This window comes from Neopelma chrysocephalum, unplaced genomic scaffold, assembly GCF_003984885.1.
Source record: "Neopelma chrysocephalum unplaced genomic scaffold, ASM398488v2 Primary Assembly neopelma1_23, whole genome shotgun sequence".
Taxonomy (NCBI): Eukaryota; Metazoa; Chordata; class Aves; order Passeriformes; family Pipridae; genus Neopelma; species Neopelma chrysocephalum.
Window position 1 is genome coordinate 9380110 of NW_020897691.1, and position 21588 is coordinate 9401697.

Here is a 21588-nt window from a genome sequence, read left to right on the forward strand (position 1 = left end):
TGAGTCTGGACATAACCTTATTGCTTTACTTATTACTTTGGGGACATTTCAGTGTTGCAGGACAGATGAGATGCAATTTTCCCTTACAAAATGAGGAGGCTTCCTCTGTAAACTTCACTTACCCTAAAATTCTAAGAGAATGTACTTCAGAAGAGCATTAAGAGAAGTGAATAAGATCTCAGTTTTACACAGGACAGTGTTATTCTTTTATCTTAATTGGTTTCCTGAAAGGAGTTGTAGGTCATGGAAGGTCCCTTATAAGCACAGAGAAGCTCAAATGACTTGCTGTCCTGTGCACAGTGACAGTGGTTTGGCTTGCTCAGTGAGAAGAGTCCTTCAGTAATAATGTTGTTCAAAGTCTATTATATAGTAAAAGAAGATCCAGTGTCAGTCAGAATTTCACTAGTCTGTCTTGAATGATAAGTATCAGAGCTTGTCTTTGAACTCCGTTTATTGTATTTCTTGTACCTCTTGCACCATAGGTCCTTCATTAGCTTCACAAAATAACTTCTGAACTTCACTCCAATAAATGCATAGAGCACAGGGTTCACACAACAGTGTAAAAATGCTATGGCTTCAGTGGTGTATTTTGCATAAGCCAATATGTTGTCATTTTCACAAGATTTGTCTATCTTCCCCATGTTTACAGCTGTCACAAGAAGAATAATGTTATAAGGTACCTGGCAAACTAGAAAAACAGCTACAATTAATATGATCACACGAATTGCTTTGTTTCTTTTGGAATTCTGAGCTTGTTGCAAGGATTTGACAATGAAAGTATAGCAAAAAAACATGAAAATGAAAGGTATAAAAAATCCAAATCCAACTTGTAACCACAACAGCAGTGATTTCAGCATTTTGCTTTCAGACTTTTTGTCAAATCTGTGATCACAAATCTCTTTGGTTTCATTGATGGAGAAGGTGTAACTTTCACTGTAAATAAAAGAGGAACTAGAGACTAAAATTGACGATACCCACACAGCCAAACAAATGAGTTTACTGTGTGCGAGTGTTCTTGCCCTGAGTTTAAATGACTTTGTAGCCTGTACAATAGCAATGTACCGGTCCACGCTGATAAAGGCCAAAAGCAGCATGCCACAGCTGAAGTTGATTGCATAGATACCTCGAGCAATTTTGCAAATGAAATCACCGAAAATCCATTCATTAGCAGCATAATTCACTGCCCACAGTGGAAGAGTGAGAACAAACAGTATGTCTGCTATGGCCATGTTGAAGAGGTACACATCCGTCATGGACTTGGTTCTTTCATATAAAGCAAAGGTCATCACTACGAAGATGTTACCAACAAGGCCAATGATACAAATCAATGAATATGCAATTGGCAGAAATGCTTTTGTGAAGTTCCTGACTCCCAGCTTAGAGCAAGGTTGCATGATTAGAGAAACATAGTCTGAATAGTCTGGATAATCGGGATAATCTGTAGTACCAAGGCCTGTCTGTAAAAAAGGAGATCAACAGTTATTAGATGCAGATATTAATCTTTAATTCCTATATAGTAGAAACACAATAGATGACCAACCACACACCACAATTACAAATGCATTTAATGCTGCAGAGGAGACCTGTAAGAACTGTCCAGGACATTTCATAAACTCGTACTTAAAATATGAATGTGGAAGTAATCTTTTTGGATGTCCCAAAGGTCTCCATATTTAAATATATAATGCAGAAAGGACTAGTCTACTGTCACAAAAGTCACAGAAGACTATAGAGTGTAAAAGTCTTAAGTTGAAGCAGGGGTCTAGTCTTCCTTTACCATCAAGGAGGGGGAACAGACCTTTCTAGCATGTTATTCATATCGTGCTAGTGTAGCTTGACTAAATCAAGCCCAAAAATGAGTACTTCTCTCTACTCAGGTAGAAAGGCAATCCAGGACAACTAGCCTGAGACAGAGTTACCTGCACCACAAACACCAAAACTGTAGTTACGTTAAAAGTGTGCAAACTCAATAAACAGTGGTCTTTGACAGTGAACTCTGCTACCAGAAACCTCTTCAGCTTATCACTCCTGAAATTAGGGTGTTTGGATCTGCACTCTCAAAGAACTGGGACTTCCAGATTCATTGCTTTATTGATGTACTAATACAGTTTATCAATTAAGTGCTTACAAAATTCATTTTGGCAGTACACGTCACAGAAAAATATGTTGAGAAGAACTTCAAAATACTTTCCCAAGGATTTCTGAAAACAAAATGAAATAGACTGGATTGGTAAACCAGCACAAGAAATGTGAACAAGTAGAAAAACACAATTGAAAATAAAACATTTGCTCTAAACAGAACCTCATCACTTCAGCTATATCAACAATTCACAAGAGTATCTCAGCAAATAACACATCTCTGCAGCAGAATGTACAGTTTCAGAAAATGGATTGTTTGTATCAGTACCATTAAGAGCACAATCTTATACACTGAATGTTTATTCATAGCCTAATAAATGATATATGAGAATATGTGACTCTTAATTCACACTGATTTTGCACCACAACAAATTAGAGTAAATTAAATTTTACTTTCAGAAATTCTGTGTGACAATGGCAATCAATGTATTGAGGGAAATATGGAACAAATAAACAGCACTACCTTAGTATACTGCATAACAGTAATATGAGACTTTGACTCTTTTTTTTCCACTCTGGCATTTTATCAGTGCACCTCAGCACTTTTAATATCACATTACTTGCTCTTTTTTATTACACTAGTGAGGTAAATGAAGAGTGCCAGAATGATATCTTCCTATAGTGTAGAAGATAGTACACAATGGATGAACAGACTGAACACTAGTGTTTTGTCTTTGTTTGGTGCACAGATTTAGAGTGCAGTGTTCAGTGTGCAGTGTTGTAGACTGCACTCTGTGAAAATAATTTGTTTTCTCTGTTATCACTGTGATGCCTAACTATTTTACAAATGTTAATTAATTTACACAACACCTTGTGGTGAGGAGGTATTACTACATTTATTTACAAGGAAAGAACCTGAGCACTGAGTCATTAGAATATAAGTATCTACTTGAGATGTTCAGTTTGAGACATCTATCCCTCTCAACATCACTTTTAAGAGTGCTTCAAATGACGAAGGCCTTCAGTTATGTTAAAAATTAAATTCATTGACTAGTTGCATGCAAGCTCAAACTTCTGCAAATCAGATCAGACTCTAAAGTCACAGAAAAATAAAACGGGGAACATGCCATTGGTGGCCACATGTACAAAGGTGGGCTTAAACAACTTGTTCGACCTCATGCAGGAATCCATGGGCAGGAGATTTAATTCCTCAGCATTCCCCTGCATGAGTTCAGTCATTCTGTTTTTTCCATCATCTTCTTTGTGAGAACTGCACCTATCAACAATGAAGTAATTTCAAGGACTGGATGACATGAGGTCCCATGCTAAGGCTGTAAATGGCAGTTTTGTCTAGAGTTTGTCAGCTTTTTGCTAAGTTGTGCTACTAATTAGTAAGAGCACATGGGTCAACTTTAAGTCTAGACAAGCAAAACTTTCCTGCTTGGGAATTACCTAATTTTGAAAGAGAGAGAGAGACATAATCTGTAAAAATGGGACAGATGAAGTCCAGATATAACTGGGAAGTTGCAGGAGGGAAAGGACAGAACACTCCCCAAAAACATAATGAGAATGACTCATGTGGGGATGCTGGCTTACAACACAGGGCTGCAGATATACTATATATACTACACAATGTTGCTAAGACATCACAACTTCTCTGAATTTCCTGCCCTTTAGACAAATCTTTAACCACCTCTCCAGCTTCCTCTGCTGGCTTTTGGAAACTGATTTTTAGAAGTTGCAGGAATATGACAGCCTGAAAGTACTTGAACACCTTCTGAAACAAATTTTAAACAACTTAAGGTGTCTCTCAGACTTACAGAGATGTAAAAGGCAAGCAGGTTAAGTTGTGCAGTTCACCTGGGGCTGTGGTCCTCTAGCCCATCTCTGCACGACTCTAGTCACCATCTGCTGCTTTACACTCTCTGATCTCATCCAGCTAGACACTGACCTTGCACTTAGCTGCAACTGCAGTAACTCTTCTGTTAGACAGCACTGAAGGGGTACCTGTCTAGGTTATTATTTTAGAAATTGTTATTTTATTGTTGCAAGAAAAACACCATTCTAGGTATCTACCATTCATATCTTTTTGAGACCTACATGGTTAAAATATACAAAAAGAGCCTGAAAGCATATCTTCTCTGTAAAAGTCACTTTTCATTCCACTTAGACAAAGTCACTCCCAAACATTAGGATAATGTATAGAAGGAAGATTAGTGGTTGAAGGCATTTAGAAGAAAGTGAGCACAGGTGTTTTCTGCAGCCTACAAGGAGGGCTAAGAAGGGAGATCTCTTCAGATTAGAATCAAGAAAAGGCTGTTTAGTTCTCAGAAGAGCTCAGCAGAGAGTCTATAGGGAACAGCAACTATTCATTACAGGAGAGCTGCATAGTCTCCCTGACTCTACAGGAATTCACAAAGGCACCACCAGCCACACATTTATTCAGAAAATTACTTTCAATGTCCAGCAAAAGATTCCTGAGGATGGTTGGTATGAGAGTAGTAGCAAAGGACTCAAACTGAAATCAGAATTGCAGAGGTCAGATTCAGACTTGATTTAAATCTATTGAGCTGACTTCCTTTTTTGAATTTGAAATGGCATTCACTGAAGTTATTAAGAAGATGCACTGGCTACTGAGAAAGTTGAATCAGAATTCTTATAAACACAATTTTCTTTTCGACTTAAATCTTTCTAACACTCAGTAGGCACCTTTAAAATTTATAATCTGCACATTTATGTCTTTATTTAGCCTTAATGTATTAGGTAAATATAAAAAATAGATTTCCATGTATGTAAGGTGTTGTATGTGTTCTAACATCACTTATGTACTACATATGGGCAAATGTCTATGCATGTGCCCTCAAAAACACTTATGTTCTTAATATTAAATTTATAAGCCTTGCATTTTTTAGCTTACTTTTTTTCCACTTTATCCACATTATCACATTTCTTTTTATTATGAAAGCAGTATGCAAGTACTCAAAGGTAAGACTAAACCACAGTCTTAAGAATTATTTAAAATATTATTTGAATTATACAAGCAAAATGAAATGACTAAAGACAGACACAACAAAAAAAAATTTCTATGAGGAAAAAAATTCAGTCAACAAGTACTTTTAAGAATAGTCCACCTTTGTAAGTACAATCCTACTTACATGTTCTCTTTACTACATTCATCACAAATACGTATATTATATATTACCTATTTTATTTTAGTACTTACCAGAAAAAAAATTGTCTGTAGGTCAGGTGAAAGAGGATGTATGATGCTGTTACATTCTATTGTGGCTGCCTCAGGCACATTTACCATCAGCCTCAACACTTTAATTTGAAAAACAAGAAATAACAGCATTAGATAAAGGTACAGAGTTTAACTGAAATAATCACCACTCCCTTCTGACAAGCAATAAGAATAACCTGCTTTTTTATGTAAAAGAAAATGTTTCCATGCTGAAAATGTGCAAGCTGGAGGCAAATATTTTATTAATTGTTTTATTAGGCTACCTATGTAATGATATTATTTTTAAAATAATCAAGCTAGAATTAGAATCATAAAAAGTAGGGTGTTAATTGCCACTGTGCTCAGAGCACATCCTGAATGATGACCTGGTTTTGCAAAGGGTGGACTTAATGTTATGCGGATGAGTAGTTTCAACATTAATCATTTAAATCAACAAGATCGCGTAGAGTAAAACTGTGAAACTGAGAAAAGTAATAATTACCAAATTGATTCATAGCTGTTTTAGAAGAAAAAATAATAATCTGTTATATATCAAGGTGCACATAATCCGAATTTTTGGCCTGAACTGCTAACACAAAATGTAAATGCCCAGGTAAAGTAAAATGCAATCGTATTTGCCTGTTTGGCACAAACATTTGCTGTTCGTGTGCATGTTGCTCAGGTCTGCTGTCAAAGTTAATTGTAACTGGACATGAAAATATTTCATTTTATGATTCCTGAATTTTAAAACCTATAAATAGTTCTTTTCCAGACCTTGGTTTCTGATGGCAACTTAGATCTTTGCATTTGGGGGGGGGAGGGAGGGGAAGAAAAGAAAAAAAAAACCAACAAAAAACCTCCTTCAAACTCCTTATTTATTTTAGAAATTGTATTTGTGATCCATTAGAGACACCAGATGGCATAAATACAGACAACCTTGTAAGATTGTAAGATATGATTAAATTAATAGAATACTGGACCTAAAGAAATGCAGGTTGATAGATGTTCTGCTCACTCATCTTCTTTTCAAAACTGAGCATATCACAATAGCAGTGGCTCCCTAGAAGCTTAAGTATGGTGCTGCTTTCCACTGACCGTACCCAGTGAATGAACCTTAAGGACCCTTTAAGTGCTTCTTTCTCATAACTTTGGAAGTGAAGAGATGGATCTATGTCTTGCAAAGCAAACTTCATTACACAAAGACAAACCTAATCCATGGCAGTCATGTAACCAGCAAATGAGTAATAGAAGTAGAAAAATCTCTTTCTATTTCAAAAACATATGTCACTTCAAATCATCAAGTCCATAATGACTTTAATCCATATTCAAACAAGCACTTCTACTGCTAGTAACAGCTTGCAACATCTCTCTCAGACAACAACCTACTTTTGGAATACCAACAGATTAGTCTGCAAAGCAGCAGAATATTATCAACAATATTTCATGGAATGGGAGTCATCAAAATATAAATCAGAACTTTAATAGCTAATTAAAAGATAAATCAGAATTTTAGCTTATCCATTACAAAAACTATTGCTCATCTTGTTCCAAATTCAGATGTTTTCTAATTTAAATGTATCTTGTGCTTTTACTCCGCAATATATTCAATATCCATCATGAATAACAGTCTTTCAGAAGACGAAGAATTCACCATTTGGTGAATGCCAAAATTAATACAAGGTAACTAGTCAAACTTACCTTCTCAACACATTTTCTTTTAATCCAGTTACAAAGTCCAACCAGCCTTCTTTACAGATGCTTTGTGCTTCACCTTCACACTGTGGCAAGTGGAAAGAGTTTTTTCTCTTTAACACAACTATTTGATAATCGGCATGTTATGCAAATGAAGCCCTCACATGTAGCTAGGTTTTGTTCATATGTTAGAGCTCAGAAAGGAAACCTACTCTCATTTAGCTAATATGGTTATTGTGGTTTCTCAAATCTCACCACATGTTAGTTTTCTGCCACCACTAATTAAGGAAAGAAAATATTTCAAGATAAGGAAAACAAAACCATTGTCTGAGTTGTTCCAGAATCCACATATTTCTTCTGGAATGACTCAGTAGGTTGCCTTTTATAAGTCTAAAACAGCCCCATGCTGTTCCATCCTGCTTTCATGTTCCTTCAGTTAAATTTAGATCAGTCTAATCTGACTCAAAAATCTGGCCTCAGCTGAGGTTCTGATCTCTTCATCATTACTTTGGACTATACAATGTAAACTATGTATTTACATTCAAGTTGTTTATGTTACCTACTTAATTTTTTTAACATGACCATCCTACATTGTCAATATATACTTTTTTTCATTAATTCTATGAAACTTCCCTTCTTTTTGTTTGCATCTGGCTTTTCACTCCCTGTCAAACATGTCAAAACCCTGTCTGGTTTTGGTAGTTCTGTATTTAGTTTTTTGTTCTCCCTATTTCTTCCCCTTTCTTTGTTCAGCTTCTCTAGATTTGTCTTATTACCATCTCCTGTTGTCCTCATAATTTTTTTCCAGCATTACATTTTGTAGCATCACTCCCTTGCTTCCCCTTTGATTTTTTTGTTCCCATTTTCAACCTCCCTTCCACCTGATTCCATTATCCTCTTGTGTGTAGCCCTCCTCATAATACACATTATGAAGTGTCAGTGATTGATATCCATCCCACATTGACTAGCATCCATCAAAGTTGTAATTACTCAATCACCTCTGTCAAACATTTTAGAGAAGACAGAGCCCTCCTAAAGGCCTTCTATAGGGGTTTTTTTCCACAGGAGCAGGTAGAGCTCAGGAGGTTAAATGGGTAGTGGTTGTAAAGAGAGTACTTGGGAAGGAGAGGGCCTGCATAATCAGCGTTTAGGTCTCACCTCTAGCCCAAGATATGATTGCATTCATAAGACATCACAATCCATCAGTTTTCTTCCACCAATGCACTTGCTATTTGAAAAAGAAGGGAAAGTAAAAAAAATTGATGGGAAACAGTTTGCTGGTCATGGTCAAGATTCAGAGGTGATTTCTTGCCAGACTAAACATGGAAATTTTGAAGAAGGAGCACAGTCACACTCAGAGCACTCCTCTGCTTCACTGCAGAATCACTTAGAAACAGCCTAGCTTGTAGCTGGCCTGACTTCCAGAAAGAAGCAAAAAAAGCAGTAAGTGCTTCCATTGATAATCACTGACTTCAGAATGGCTGGCTAAAGATATTTTATTCTCTTGGAGAAAATGTTGATAAACCACAGTTTCAAACAAAAAATTGTCATATTTTTGATGGAAATTGTTATAGCAAAAATGCCAGTTTATAAAAGGCACCAAAATGCACAGCTGAGTTATTATATGGTTGTTTATGTTTTATTCTCTTTTGCAGTCTGAGCTTATCAATCAGACTAGGTTTCCCAGCTTTGGACAGAGAAAGTAGACAGTGAGTAAAGTCATTCCATGGTCTAAGGTCTCACAGGAGCTTACACAGGAAAAGGATTGGAATTCATAAGAAACAACAACTCCCATGAGACATGACCAGCTTTTTCCAATTAACACATTTCAATTTTTCATTTAAATGTTTCTGAGATAGCTAAAGGCATTCTGAAGGAAAAATCTGTTTTATTGAAATCATGGGTTTTTACTTTAAGAAACAACTTTTATCTGATCATGCTGCATCTGGTCTGTTTCCTACAGATAACCCTTCGCCTGCTCATGTTAAAGAGGTTTAAGAACCATTTCCAGTGAAAGCATATCCCAAGGTTATGCCAGAAGCAATGAACCTCTACAGTGATTAACAGAATGATACAAACCCTGTATTGCCAAGGGCCAATTGAATGAATATGCCAGGCTGTAATCTCACTTACCTAATTTCTCTGCTCAGAAGAAATTGTTTTATAGAGAAAATGCATGTTTGTTCCTGAAAACCCAAGAATGAATGCATAACACAAGCCACAGTCCCTTATTTTGCACTACCTGAGCAATGATTTGCATACAACTGTGCATCACCCAGACATTTTCTTTTCTCCGAGAAGATTGCTCTCATTGTAAATGTTCTGTCTGAGGGGGAAAGTGGTTTCATTCCTGTGTATTCCCAGCCCAGTGAAGATCTATATTTCAGAAGTACCTAGTACAATATTCCTTGATCCCATCTAGGTCAATGAATCCATGAAACCAAGTCCATGTTACTGCAATATTTACACAATTTGGTAAAATGAGACCAAGCTTAACACAGCAGCTACACTGAAAAGCTTAAAATCAGACTCTTGCTAAAGTGGATCTAAATTTTTTTTCAAATTAAGTATACCAGAACAAAGAAGACAAAATATTGCAAAATATTTCCAAATAACTCTTGCTTTCTGAAGTCAGTGGTCTACTGCAAGAAAGTTCTGCTGAATTGTCTGCCAGTGTATGACTCATTTACATTAGGCTGGAGAGGACAAGTGAATTTCCATTTCAGAAATGCTGCAAACACAAGGCAAAGATACAAGCAGAATTAAGTATGCAATTTCTGAAATAATTTCTATGGTTTTGATCCTGTAGTCAGACCATACCCATTGCAGTAATATTTTTTCTTGCTTACTCAGTCACTCACTCTGTTTCATATCTCATTGAAATAACTACCAATGTAGTTTCTCAAAGCCTGTCATCAGTCTGTGCTCCCAAGCATTTAATTTTAACCTGAGAACGTTGAATTCATTGACCTGATTTCTTTTTAAAGTCATACTTTCTTTATATGACTATTTTTACAAGAGACCCACACCATGGAATGTCCCAGTCCCATCTCTCTGGCAGTAAGCTTCATGGTTCAAGAGTTAAAAGACAGTTTAAAAGGTGCTTGCATAGCTAATGATGCAATTGGTTGCTTAGTACGGAAATGTTAGGGCATCTGGGATCCTGGCTTCCACCTAAAACCACAAATGATGAAATGGAAGAATGAAATTTGAACTTTTATCTGCATAGAATGCAGTTGCTGCCTTGGCTGGATACAAATCAGAGATGGCCAGCGAGTGCTTTTCAGCACATGGACTGTGATTTCACAAATTGTGAAGATGAACTGGAGGTATTGTCTGGCCACTTCAATGAGACAATGATTTGTCTCATTTTACTTCTATACCATAGCGGCTGTAACCGCAAACCACACCAATGACCTGAGGCTACCTGGAGAAAAACTGCCACAGGAGATTGTTCTGCAAGGAGGAAAATCTCCTTCCAGGTCTTTTGCACAGCAGAAATTACTGTTCCTAAACAGTCACCACGGAGATGCCACTTGTGCATGCTGGTATAGGAAGGAAGTTGTGTCCTAATCACAGACCTTCTCTTTGGTCGGATGTTGATTAGTGAGATAATCAAGCACATGTTTAAAACATTTTGTTTTTAATAAGCTTTAAATGTTTTGGGCACTTAATTCATACTGCAGAAGAATTGTACCTTGGTTCCTTAAGAGAGTTGAAAATACCTATGCATTTCTGTGTGGATTAGGAGGGAAAGGAAGTGCACACTGGGGTGTTGTGCCAAGCAGATGACAGGGAGAGTGGTTGCTGACACAGGTTCCTTTGTTGTACACAGCTAACACATCTCTCTGAATTCATAGTGCAGCAGATAGTTAACTTTTCACTTCCCTTCTAAAAGTGGGCAGCTGCTGTTATCGTTTGATCTCTAGGTCTTTATGCATGCAGTCACTTACTGGTGGTTTGTGCTTTGAAAAAATTGATTTTTCCACTGTGATTTTAGAGGTGGTAAAAAAAAGTAAAAAAAAAAAGTAGCAGGAAGCACATTACTGATCATTTCCTCACAGGAGCAGCAAGTTGGCAATTGCTGTTCATTAATTCTGTGCTGCACAGAGAATGTCCTTACATGTCACTTCTGAGAGATGATGGGTTTGTTTCCATAAATATAATCTAGCTCACACTAAGAGAGGAACTTGCTAATGCTGTGGGGCAGATATGTCCGAGAACCAAGCAGCACAGCTAAATTTACTGAAATGATACTATAGGGCAAGAGCCTGAATAGTGAAGAACAGTAGATGGTTAGCCCAAGCAGGTATAAATCTCCTGCCAGGCAGCACCAATAGCACAAAGGGACTGATCAGTTCAATCAGTTCAACAGATCAATTCTGGCATTGATTTGAACTTTACAGCTGTGTGGTGGGTTGACCTTGGCTGGTTAACAAGTGCCCACCAAAGCCACTCTATCATTCCCTTCCTCAACTGGACAGGGGAAAGAAAATATAAGGAAAGGCTCATGAGTTGGGATACAGACAAGGAGATACACCAATTACTATTGTGGGCAAAACAGATTTGACTTGGAGAAATTAACTGAATTTATTACCAATCAAAATCAGAATAGGGTAATGATAAGTAAAACATATCTTACAAACACCTCCCCCCCCCCTCCTTCCAGAGCTGAACTTTATTCCCAATTCTCTACTTCCTCCCCCTTAGTGGTACAAGGAAAAGAGATTATGGTCAGTTCATCACAGGTTGTTTCTGCTGCTGCTTTCTTCTCAGGGAGAGGACTCCTGTGGTCTATCTGTGAAATTCTCCAGCACAAATCCTTCCCACGGGCTGCAATTCTTCATGAACTGCTTCAAAGGGGGTTCCTTCCACGCGGTGCAGTCCTTCAGGAACTGGTTGCTCCTGTGCGGGTCCCGCATGGGGGCACAAGTCCTGCCAGCAAATGTGCTACAGAGTGAGCTCCTGTCTCCACAGGGCCACAGGTCCTGCAAGGAGCGTGCTCAAGTGCAGGCTTCCCACAGCATCACAGCCTCCTTCAGGTATCCAATTGCTCTGTTGTGGGGTCCTCCAGGGGTAGCAGATGGATCTCTGCTCCACCATGGGCCTCCAAGGGCTGTAGGGGCATATCCTGCCTCCCCATAGTCTGCACCACAGGCTGCAGGGGAATCTCTGCTCCAGTACCTGGACTACCTTCTCCCCCTCCTTCTTCTATGACCTGGGTGTCTGCAGAGCTGTTTCTCTCATATGTTCTTATTCCTATCTTCTTTGTTTGCAGTGGCTCTTGTGAAGGTTTTTTTCCCCGCTTCTTAGCTGTGTTATCCCAGAGGCTTTACCACGATCACTGATAGGCTTGGCCTTGACCAGTGGCATGTCTGTCTTGGAGCCATCTGGCGTTGGTTCTATTGGATACAGAGGAAGCTGTAGCACCCTCACTACCAAAACCTTGCCACACAAACCCAATACAACCTGGAAAAGCAGAAATTTTGTTACGGCTCTTAGCCTTGTCAAGGAAACTTCTCCATCTGCAGCAAGCCAAGACTTTTTAACAGGTCTCTCAGTGTTTCTTCCTTACCCACTGCAAAACTATGCCAGATAGTTCAGGTGGCAGACTCAGTACAGCCCCCAAAGTATCCATTTATCTTACTGTAAGTTATTTTGATGTCTGCACCACCATACTCATCTCTTCATAGTATTGTCCCTGCTCATTGCAGCGGGATTGGACTTTTGGGGTTTGGACAACCAAGATGACCTTTAAAGGCCCCTTTCAACCCAAATTGTTCCATGATTATATGATTATATGGTTGTGTTGTGCAGCACAAACATGTTCTTTACTGATGGGGAAAGCATGTGTGTCTGTGAGGAGTCACTGGATAAAGCTGGCAACTGTTAGCTACCCATGGTCCTTTCTCCCTAGAATGTTTTGGTTGCCTCCACAGCCAAGATTTGGGAAAGTGAGCTAGTATTAACCACTTCCTGCTTCACTGCATCTTCCTCCCACTTCATTGACCAGGTTTGGCAGACATCTAAATTTGCACTAGGCCATCACTCATCCCCAGTGGGCTCTTACTCTAAAGCTTTAGTGCCTATTCCAGGAATCACCACCTAGGTGCTAGCAGAGATGCTCTCATCAGGATCTGCAGCTGCCCCCCATGGCTGCTCTCCGTGGCCCTACACAAAGCAGTCTTGGCTCTGTCTGCTTCCTCCTACAAAGACGGACAAGGAGGAACTGACCTTTACATGCCCCAGCATAGTCCTTCCATTCAGAGGGGACCATCTTACAGATATGTTTCCTTCTCTCACCATCAAAGTATTCTTTCTGTTCACATTCAACTGACCTCACCAGTCTGTGTTTGGAGACAGGATTAGAACTCAGATAGTAATATTTCGCCCAACAGTCTTGTTCTTTCATAACTTCACAGACACAATATTCCTTTTCCTGTTTCCAAGCTCAGTTTCTCCAAAAATACCTCTGACCATTGCTACCTGAAATGCTGAGGTGAGAGCTGGCCCAGCTAGTAATTTCTCTTTACCTGCTGTCGTTGTAGCAGCAGAGATGCTGCACCTTTTGTCCATTCATCTCAAGCACATCTGTTCCCTGTTCAATCCGGAGTGGCAGGACTAAGTGCCCTGACTCTTCAGACATCACAAGAACCACTGAGCAGACTACCTTAATATCAAGTATAAAAAACCAGAATCCAAAATGATAACTGGTTTCTCAAAGCAACGTTGATTACATGGGGGTTGTGTAATCTGCTTCTTGACTTCTCAACGTCAGTGTAAAGTGAAGTCATGGGCTCAATGTGCCTACAGCTAAACACTGAATCTCATTTAACATTGCAGCACTGACTCTTCAGCCCCTTCTGAATTCTGGAAGGCCTCAGTTTAGTGAGTATGTGGATAGTCATAGTGGTTTTCAGTCTGGTTTTAAGAGACAACTGGGCCAACATGTCACCTGCCATAGGCAACTGACCTCCTGTCCCCTACCTTCTCCTGGGCTCTGGAACCTGCCTTTCTCTCCTGGTGACTGTCTTAGCTTGGCAAACAACTGAAAAGTGTTCATTCTCTTTCTTTGTTGTTTTGTGCTGGTTATTTGGGGTGGTTTTGTATTTTTCAAGTGAGGAATTTCTCCCGTTTTTAGCACACAGAACCAACTCTTTTAGGGGTCAGGCAAAAGCCAGCAAGAAGAGCCCAGACCTTGGTCCTAAATACAGTTAGATCTAGTTTAACTCCCCTGCCTCTGCTTGCGGAACAAGGGTTCTTTTTGGTGAGAATTGTAACTCCCATCCGCAACCAAGAGGGAAGGTCTCACCCATACAGTTGAGGTTTGTCCACACTAACACACAGTGACATGTGAACTCTGGAAAGGATCCCCTAAGCCTCATATTGACCTGGTTCTAGAGATAAGATGATGCCTTCCTGGCAGGACATGATGTGTCGTGTGTGCCAGTTATGCCTGGGTCACCCTGCTGTAACTGGCACATGGAGTAACCTGTCCTTCAGGAATGCCCTTCAGCCTGTCCAACAGAAAGAAAATTCTATTACATTGACATCAAGACTGGCATTCACTGCCAAGCCAGGTCTCTGAGAACATGTTCATCACCCAGCTCTACAATGGCACGTGTTCCACATGTCCAAGCTCACACAGCAACCTACTGTGAGCCCAGGTGTGTGCAGGGAGTTGTTTTACTTTTTCCATTTTGATATTACAGGTGTTACATGATGCCAACTTTACCTACTGTCTTTTGTGAGAATGGAGGGGAAATCCGCTTCCCTGTCATCAGGGTTTCAGCTTTCATGGCTGCAAAAGAGAAAGATGTCATGCCACTTCACACAGCAAATGCAGACAGCAGGACCAGAGGTGTTCTCCTTCAGATGCTGCCAGACCTGTCCAACCAGTTTGATCCACACCACCTCTGGCTTTAGGCTGGCTTGTACCCTTGTCAGAGAATCCTTGCTGTTAATATTTCAGTGGGGCTAAAACAGGCAAGCAGCTTCCACTAATACAGAATTTTTGCTGCACCTTTTCCAGGGATTTTATGTGATTAACACCATGCCTCAGTTGTGCTGGAGAAAGGGATGGACTCCTACCAGCTGAGCTTGGCCAGAAGGTTCCTGGACGTCCTGAAGTGATAATGTGTGGTCTCTTAAAAAATTTAATCCAAAAAATACAACAAAAGAGCTTGCACTGTCATGCCTTACTTAATAGTATTACTGAAGAGTAACTATGAAAAGAGCTACACTGTAATTACTAGATTCGTGTCCTCTGTTGCTCAGATGCTATTGCCTGATAACTGTGAGCTACACCTCAGAATTCTGAAGTTCCCCTGGCTCTACAGAAGTGCAACCAATGGCAGGATTAATGACTCAAAAAACAAATACTTGTTACGGTATGGTATTGCAATGGTAATTTATTTCCTTGCAGGTTTCTCATCATCTGAACTGCCTGCGAAGTCTCAGTACTCAGGTAGACACTTCTCAGTGCAAGGAGCTGGTAAGTAAGGGAAAGGCTGAACTTGAAAACCTCCCCTTGTGCTCAGATGTGCCACCCTATAAGGGTGAGAGTGAGGCCATGCCAGCAGCCAGAGAGAAACCCTCAAGCACACCACATAGATCTTGCCTCGTTAAGCAAAGTGCAAGGTGAATGTGAGGCTGGTCCAGCCTGAGACGAAAGGTGTGTGGAAAAAGCCAGTATTTTTTCAGTTCTCCCTGAAGGCCTTTTAATGACTTTGAAGTAACTTTTCTTGACATTAATTTTCCTTTTCCATCACAGCTAAGTAAAACGAAGACTGTAAAAGGTAAGACAGAACATTAGACTGAAAGATTTTTAGAAGCAACAGGAGACTTGTGGTTAAGAGTTATTTTGAGCTCCTACTGAGGAAGATGCCCCCTCAATGAAGGCAGCATAAGGTTTTGTTCTTAAAATCTCTCCTCTGATTATAAGTTAATTAAAAAGCTGCTGTTTGAATAAAAAAGAAAGAACCTTTGCTAGAGCTCAGTTTGCTATAAACTGTGTACTAAGGGTGCTTTGTTTTGGAGAGGGCTTAAGATAAGTTTTGATGAAGTTGAAATCTTATTATTTTAATAATTGGAAAATATGAGAATCAAACTTGTTTTCTTAATAGTCATAATGCAGAGATTTCTCACTGCCTACAACTTTATCTTGTTATATCTGAGGGGGCAACATTCTACTTTAAACATCTTTCATCCTTTCTTTCTGCACTCCTGCAAGGCCCAGGGTGGTTTTCAGTCTGTGTTAGAGTATCTTAGCACCCAACTCATATTAAGGCTTTGAAGCTCTTTTTGACAGCAGTTTCTTCCTGGTACAGTCGCCAACCTGCTCTCTCAAGAAGGAACTCTTTTGTCCCTATACCATTCAAATGTTTGAACTTCAGACTAGAGTTTGAAGCACCGTCCCCACACCAGGACATTTAAGCATGCTTCTGGGTGCCCAGTTCTGCCTCACAATCCCTCCTGAGGGACCTCTCAGTCTGCCTGGTTCCAGCATCTCTTCCCACTATAGAATAGCTTTAATGTACCACCACGAGTGCAGATCTGCATCGTTGAACTACAGTGTTTGTAAGGGGAAAACCACATCTGCTTGATTTGAAGGAAATTCAAGGGGTTTCTTCCAGGTCTCTGTAAAGACAAGTAGATATATTAGTGAGGCCTGCTGTCTCTTTCTCCCCTCTGATTTTGCTCTAAAGGTTCAGATCAACACCAGCGTGGATTTTGTTTCCTTCTGAGCAATGACACTGCCATCACCCGAGACCCATCCCAGACTGAAACAGTGGGCCACCTGCAAACCATCTCATTTTCAGCAGAGAGTTGTTGAGTTGTAATGACAGGTCATTGTCTCGGGTCAGGGAGGAAGAAAGTGACTGGACCAGCATGGTAGGGAATCCACACAGACACTGACAGTGCTTGGGGATGTAATGAATTTCATGAGCTGTAGGTTGACAAACTGTCACACTGCAGCAGGTCCATCCACTCACATTTTACAGCTAAGGATGTGACACAGTGAAACACGAAGCAGCTTGGCCAGAATCACCTGTGAAGCCTGTGGCAGACCTGTGAACATACCTTGGGAGATGCAGGTTGGTGTCACAAGGGCTAGATGGCCCCTTCTTGGAACATGATCAGACAAAAGTAATTTCTCCTGGTGCTGTGAGCAGGGTGGCTGGTGTCACTCTGTCACAGTGTCACTCTGCAGAACACAAGTGCCTCTGGGAGCTGAGAAAGAGACGGGATGAGCAGGGGCAATTCAGGGACAACAACAGAGGGAGAAAGATTCAGTTGGAGGCACAAGGGAATAAAGGCAACAAAGGAGGAAAGTCAGAAAGGAAACCGAAGAGGAAACAAATCATATACAAAGTGAAGGAGCTTGAAACAATCAGTCAAGGAATTTTTTAAGCAATCATCTTGTGGCTACCTATGCTGTGCTTAGGGTGTCTGATTTCCCAGTTTGACAGGCCTCAGGAGTAAAGAATGAAGAGGGCTTCTCTGAGATAAGAGGTTTTTACCTTTTCACAAACCATCAAACTAATGGGAAGGAAGACTAGCCAACCTCCTGCTAACACCACCGTACAAATCTGGGGAGCGAGAACAGCTCTGCTCGACACAGTCTGAGCATGCCTCACTATACTCCACCAGGACTTAGGTACTGATCCCACACTGCCTCACCACTGACCGTTCAGACTCCAAATATACAGCAGAGGATCCTCCACTATCCTTCATCCCCCTCCTTTCTATGCCTAACTGAGACTAGATACAAATCTGCGCTTACGTACTTTTATCTACATGTGCAGTTTTCTGCAGGTAGAGGTTAAGACAAGGGCTTAAGAAGCATCAGTGTCCCTTCACTTACTCACTTCAGTAGGTTTAACATCACAATATTAAATGCCACTCCGCGGTGCAACCTTATGCACAGAGAAGGCACTGCCTTTACCCAGACAGAAAGCTCAGTAGGGAGCATCCTCTTAGCACCTTGCACTTGTGGGCAATACCATGAATGGCAAAATTTCTGCTTTTCCCAAAGCACTGGCAAATTCTACACCACATGAGACTTTTCTGCATTGCCACATTTTTGAGCTGGAGCCTTAAATTCTATAAAAGATCATATTTATTAAAATAAAGATCACAGTTCACTAATGATTATTCCAAATATCCGTATGCCCCAGGCTGGTAGCAAAAAACAGATTACTGTGGTTTTAGATTAAACCCTCATTTTAAGAACAAAAGCCAGGGGAAGGAAGGGGCTGCCATACTCAAGAAAGGAGTCTGTCTTTAGCTGTGTGTCAGCTTCTCACAGCTCAGTGTCTGAGCTCCTACACTATTGGAACCAAGGAGGGAGAAAATAAGCTCCAATCGATTATTTTTCCTTGATCTGAATGAACTCTTTTATATGTTTGTGCCTGTTGAAAGTTTATTTCAATTCCCTTCTCCAACCCCTCAAGGCAGTACAGAGAGGATGAAGTAACAATAAAATGATTCATTAGAATTTGGCTCTACTGTACAGGAAAAAAAAAGCAGTCAACCTGAGCAAGAGTGCAGTTGTGACAAGTAAATGTATACATGCTATTTATTGCAAAAGACCATGCAACTGGACAGTGCTTAGTTTGCTTCCCCTGACTGACAGATCCTTGGTGATCAGTAAGAGCATTGGTATACAACAACATGAGTTTGAATTAAAAAAAAAAAAGAAGAATGCATCCTAAGTCCATAAGAGCAAACTACATCGGGAGATGAGCGAACAAAAAAAGGCTGTTCTGCAAGATTTCCTGTTCCGTGATGCATGGGTAATTGACCTATATTTATGACCCCATTTTTCTTTCAGGTTTGTAGCTGTACTGCAAAGACTCTATCCTTTGATTGAAAGTCTGAAGGAGTGGGAATGGCCAATGCTGGGTACAGACTGAGCCTTGAATGAGGTGCATGGCTTCCTAACATGCATGCTTTCTAGCTTTCACATGGCCTTAAGCCTGAACCAGACCTTAAATGCTGCTCTTCAGCAAAGAAGACATAGAAAGACAAACAGCCTGCTCCCTCAGGCACGTCTTTGTGAACTGCACTCAAACCTGAGCTGGCCAGAGGCTGGATGGGCTGTTGCTGGCTGTGGTGGTGAACAAGCTGTGGTACAGCAGGAGGACCTCTGCGGTTCTGCTCCTACCATTAACAAGGGAGAGGGGAGTGACTGACAATTATGAAGCTGCCTCTAAAAATCATGTGTTTCACAGGCTCTTTACATGGTTTGTACTGAAATAAGCTGCACCTGCTTTGTGCACTGCTAGAGCTGTAGGGTTACAAGGTACTTCTGTTACACAAAGAACAGTGGGCCAGAGCTATGAGATCATATAGTATATATGAGCCGCTACAGGCACGCACCTCTTAATCTTTTCCCAACAAACAGATTTTCTAGCACATTCCCTACAACACCAGGCCACAGACAAATTAAAGTCCACCTTCTAAACTTTTCTTTACAAATGGGATTATGACTTCCTTCTTCAAAACCAAAGTGCTTCTCGAAGTTAATCTCTAACATGATGCTGTTATTTCTTCAGATTTTTTTTTAACTCAAATTAATCCTTGCATCTGCTTCTCCCTGCTCTAAACTGCCCAAGTTGGTATCTGCTTCACTATCAAGAACACAGCCACATGCTCCAGGGAAAGAAGTACAGCTTCAGTCATCCTTTTGTCAATGCAAAGGGAGTTTCCTGCATGAAGACACCACTCTGGTGCTGGTTGCCAGCACTCTAATTGTTTCAGCCAGTTTTACATAACTTGCTCTCTGCTACCACCCATTGCCTTCTCAGCTTCACTGTTCTTTGAGCTACTCTCAATTCATGCATATGTGCTTGATTTAATTTTCTTTGTACAAACCGGATTAGCTTGGGTTCTTTCAAAAGTGGTACTTAGCACTGCAGAAGCCGTTTCTTGCTATGAAGGTGCATGTGATACTTTTATGGGGGAACTGTGCCAATGACCTGATTTTACTACCTTGTATCTGTTGTGGTTTCCACACAGCATTGAGCAATTGAAACGAAACACCTAAAGCTGTTAAGAAATTGAAAAACAACTTACGGCTTCTTTTTAAACTTAGACAGACCCAAGTGTAAGGATCAGCTGCAGTTACTCACACAGGGCACTATTCAATTACTTTTTAAGTCCACATTTTCCAAGAGATTTCTTCAAAGATATAAGGTTTAAAACCTTACAGTACAGTAAATTTTAAATGTTAAATTAACATATTTGCAAATGTTGGCCCTTCTCTCTGGGACAGTTTGCATGTACGTAAACATCTACATCCATAAACTGCAGCAAAACTGTTTCTACATGCAAACAAGGTAGTTTGCACGCACAGAGGTAGCCAGATGGAGTCTGTCTATCCCCATAATAACTAATCTCCCATATAAAGGTCTGTTTTGATAGAATAATCAAATCATTTGATTGAAAGGGTTCTCTGTAGGTCCAGCCTCCTGCTCAAAGCAGATCTAACTTCAAAGCTCAATCAGGTGGCTCTGGGTCTGTCCATTTGAGTTTTGAAAATTTCCAGTGATGGACAATTCACAATCTCTCTGGGTCCTGGTCTAAGTCCTGGACCATTTTCATGGTTATTTTTTTGAGATTTTATTTCATGTATGCAGCTGGAATTTCTCTCAATGCAATTTGACCGTTCTTTCACTGGGCACTTCTAGGAAGAGTCCAGGTGTCTTCCATATGGCCCATCACAGGCATGGAAGTCCACAGCTTAACCACCCACCTTTACCTCCTCTTCTACAGGGAGAATAGTCCTAGCTCCTTACAAGCGACATGCTCCAGCCCCATCACCATCCTGTAGCCCCTCCACTGGACTCTATTTCGTTGGCATCTCTTGTACCGTGGGAGCCCAAGCTGAACACAATACTCCAGGAGGGGAACCAACCACCTCCCTCAGTCTACACATTGACTCGTGATTCCAGGTTTTCACTTTTCACAGCTGCTCCCAGGCCCTTTTCTGCAAAGCTTCTTTTTATCCAGCCTATCTGGCCTCAATTTGGTTACGCAGATGCTTTGAGAGACTTTGGCTACAGCCAAAGAAAGTTACATCCACTATTGTCCTCAGAGCCATGATAGAAGGTTATCACATTGGTCAGCCACAATCTGCCATCCTATGCTGGTTGTTCTGATCACCTTAATTTATCTCACATCATTAGAAATGGCTGCCATGAGGACTTGCATCAAATTTCCCAGGGACTGAGGTGAGACTGACTGGTCTGTAGCATGCTGGACCCTCTTTTCTCACCTTTTTAAAAGCTAGACATAATATCAGGAACGTCCCTTGATCACCATGACCTTTCAAATAAGCCTGACAGCAGACCTTGCAGAAAAAAAGGTGAAGAAGAAGCAGTACCTCAAGTCTTTCTTTCTTTACATGCATTACTGGGTCACCTACTCTGTTCAACAGCAGACTCATGTATTATTTTTTCATGTTTCTTTACTGTTGCCACACTTGTGCAAATCCTTCTTGCTGCCTTCACACCCATTGCTAGCTTCAGTTACAGCTAAGCTTCGATGTCCCTTGTACCAGCTCACAGAAATGTTCCCATCTTTTATGACAG

At 40.4% G+C, this 21588-nt stretch overlaps 1 protein-coding gene across 1 annotated transcript; it reads right to left on the minus strand.

The window, feature by feature from the left end:
* Positions 1–362: 362 nt before the first annotated feature.
* CCR6 (C-C motif chemokine receptor 6) lies at positions 363–11913 on the minus strand. The gene is made up of 3 exons (XM_027683437.1): positions 11822–11913; positions 1920–2028; positions 363–1457 (listed from the first exon to the last, which is right to left on the minus strand). The coding sequence occupies exons 1-3, from the start codon at positions 11911–11913 to the stop codon at positions 363–365; spliced, it is 1296 nt and encodes a 431-aa protein (XP_027539238.1).
* Between the last annotated feature and the right edge of the window lie 9675 nt (positions 11914–21588).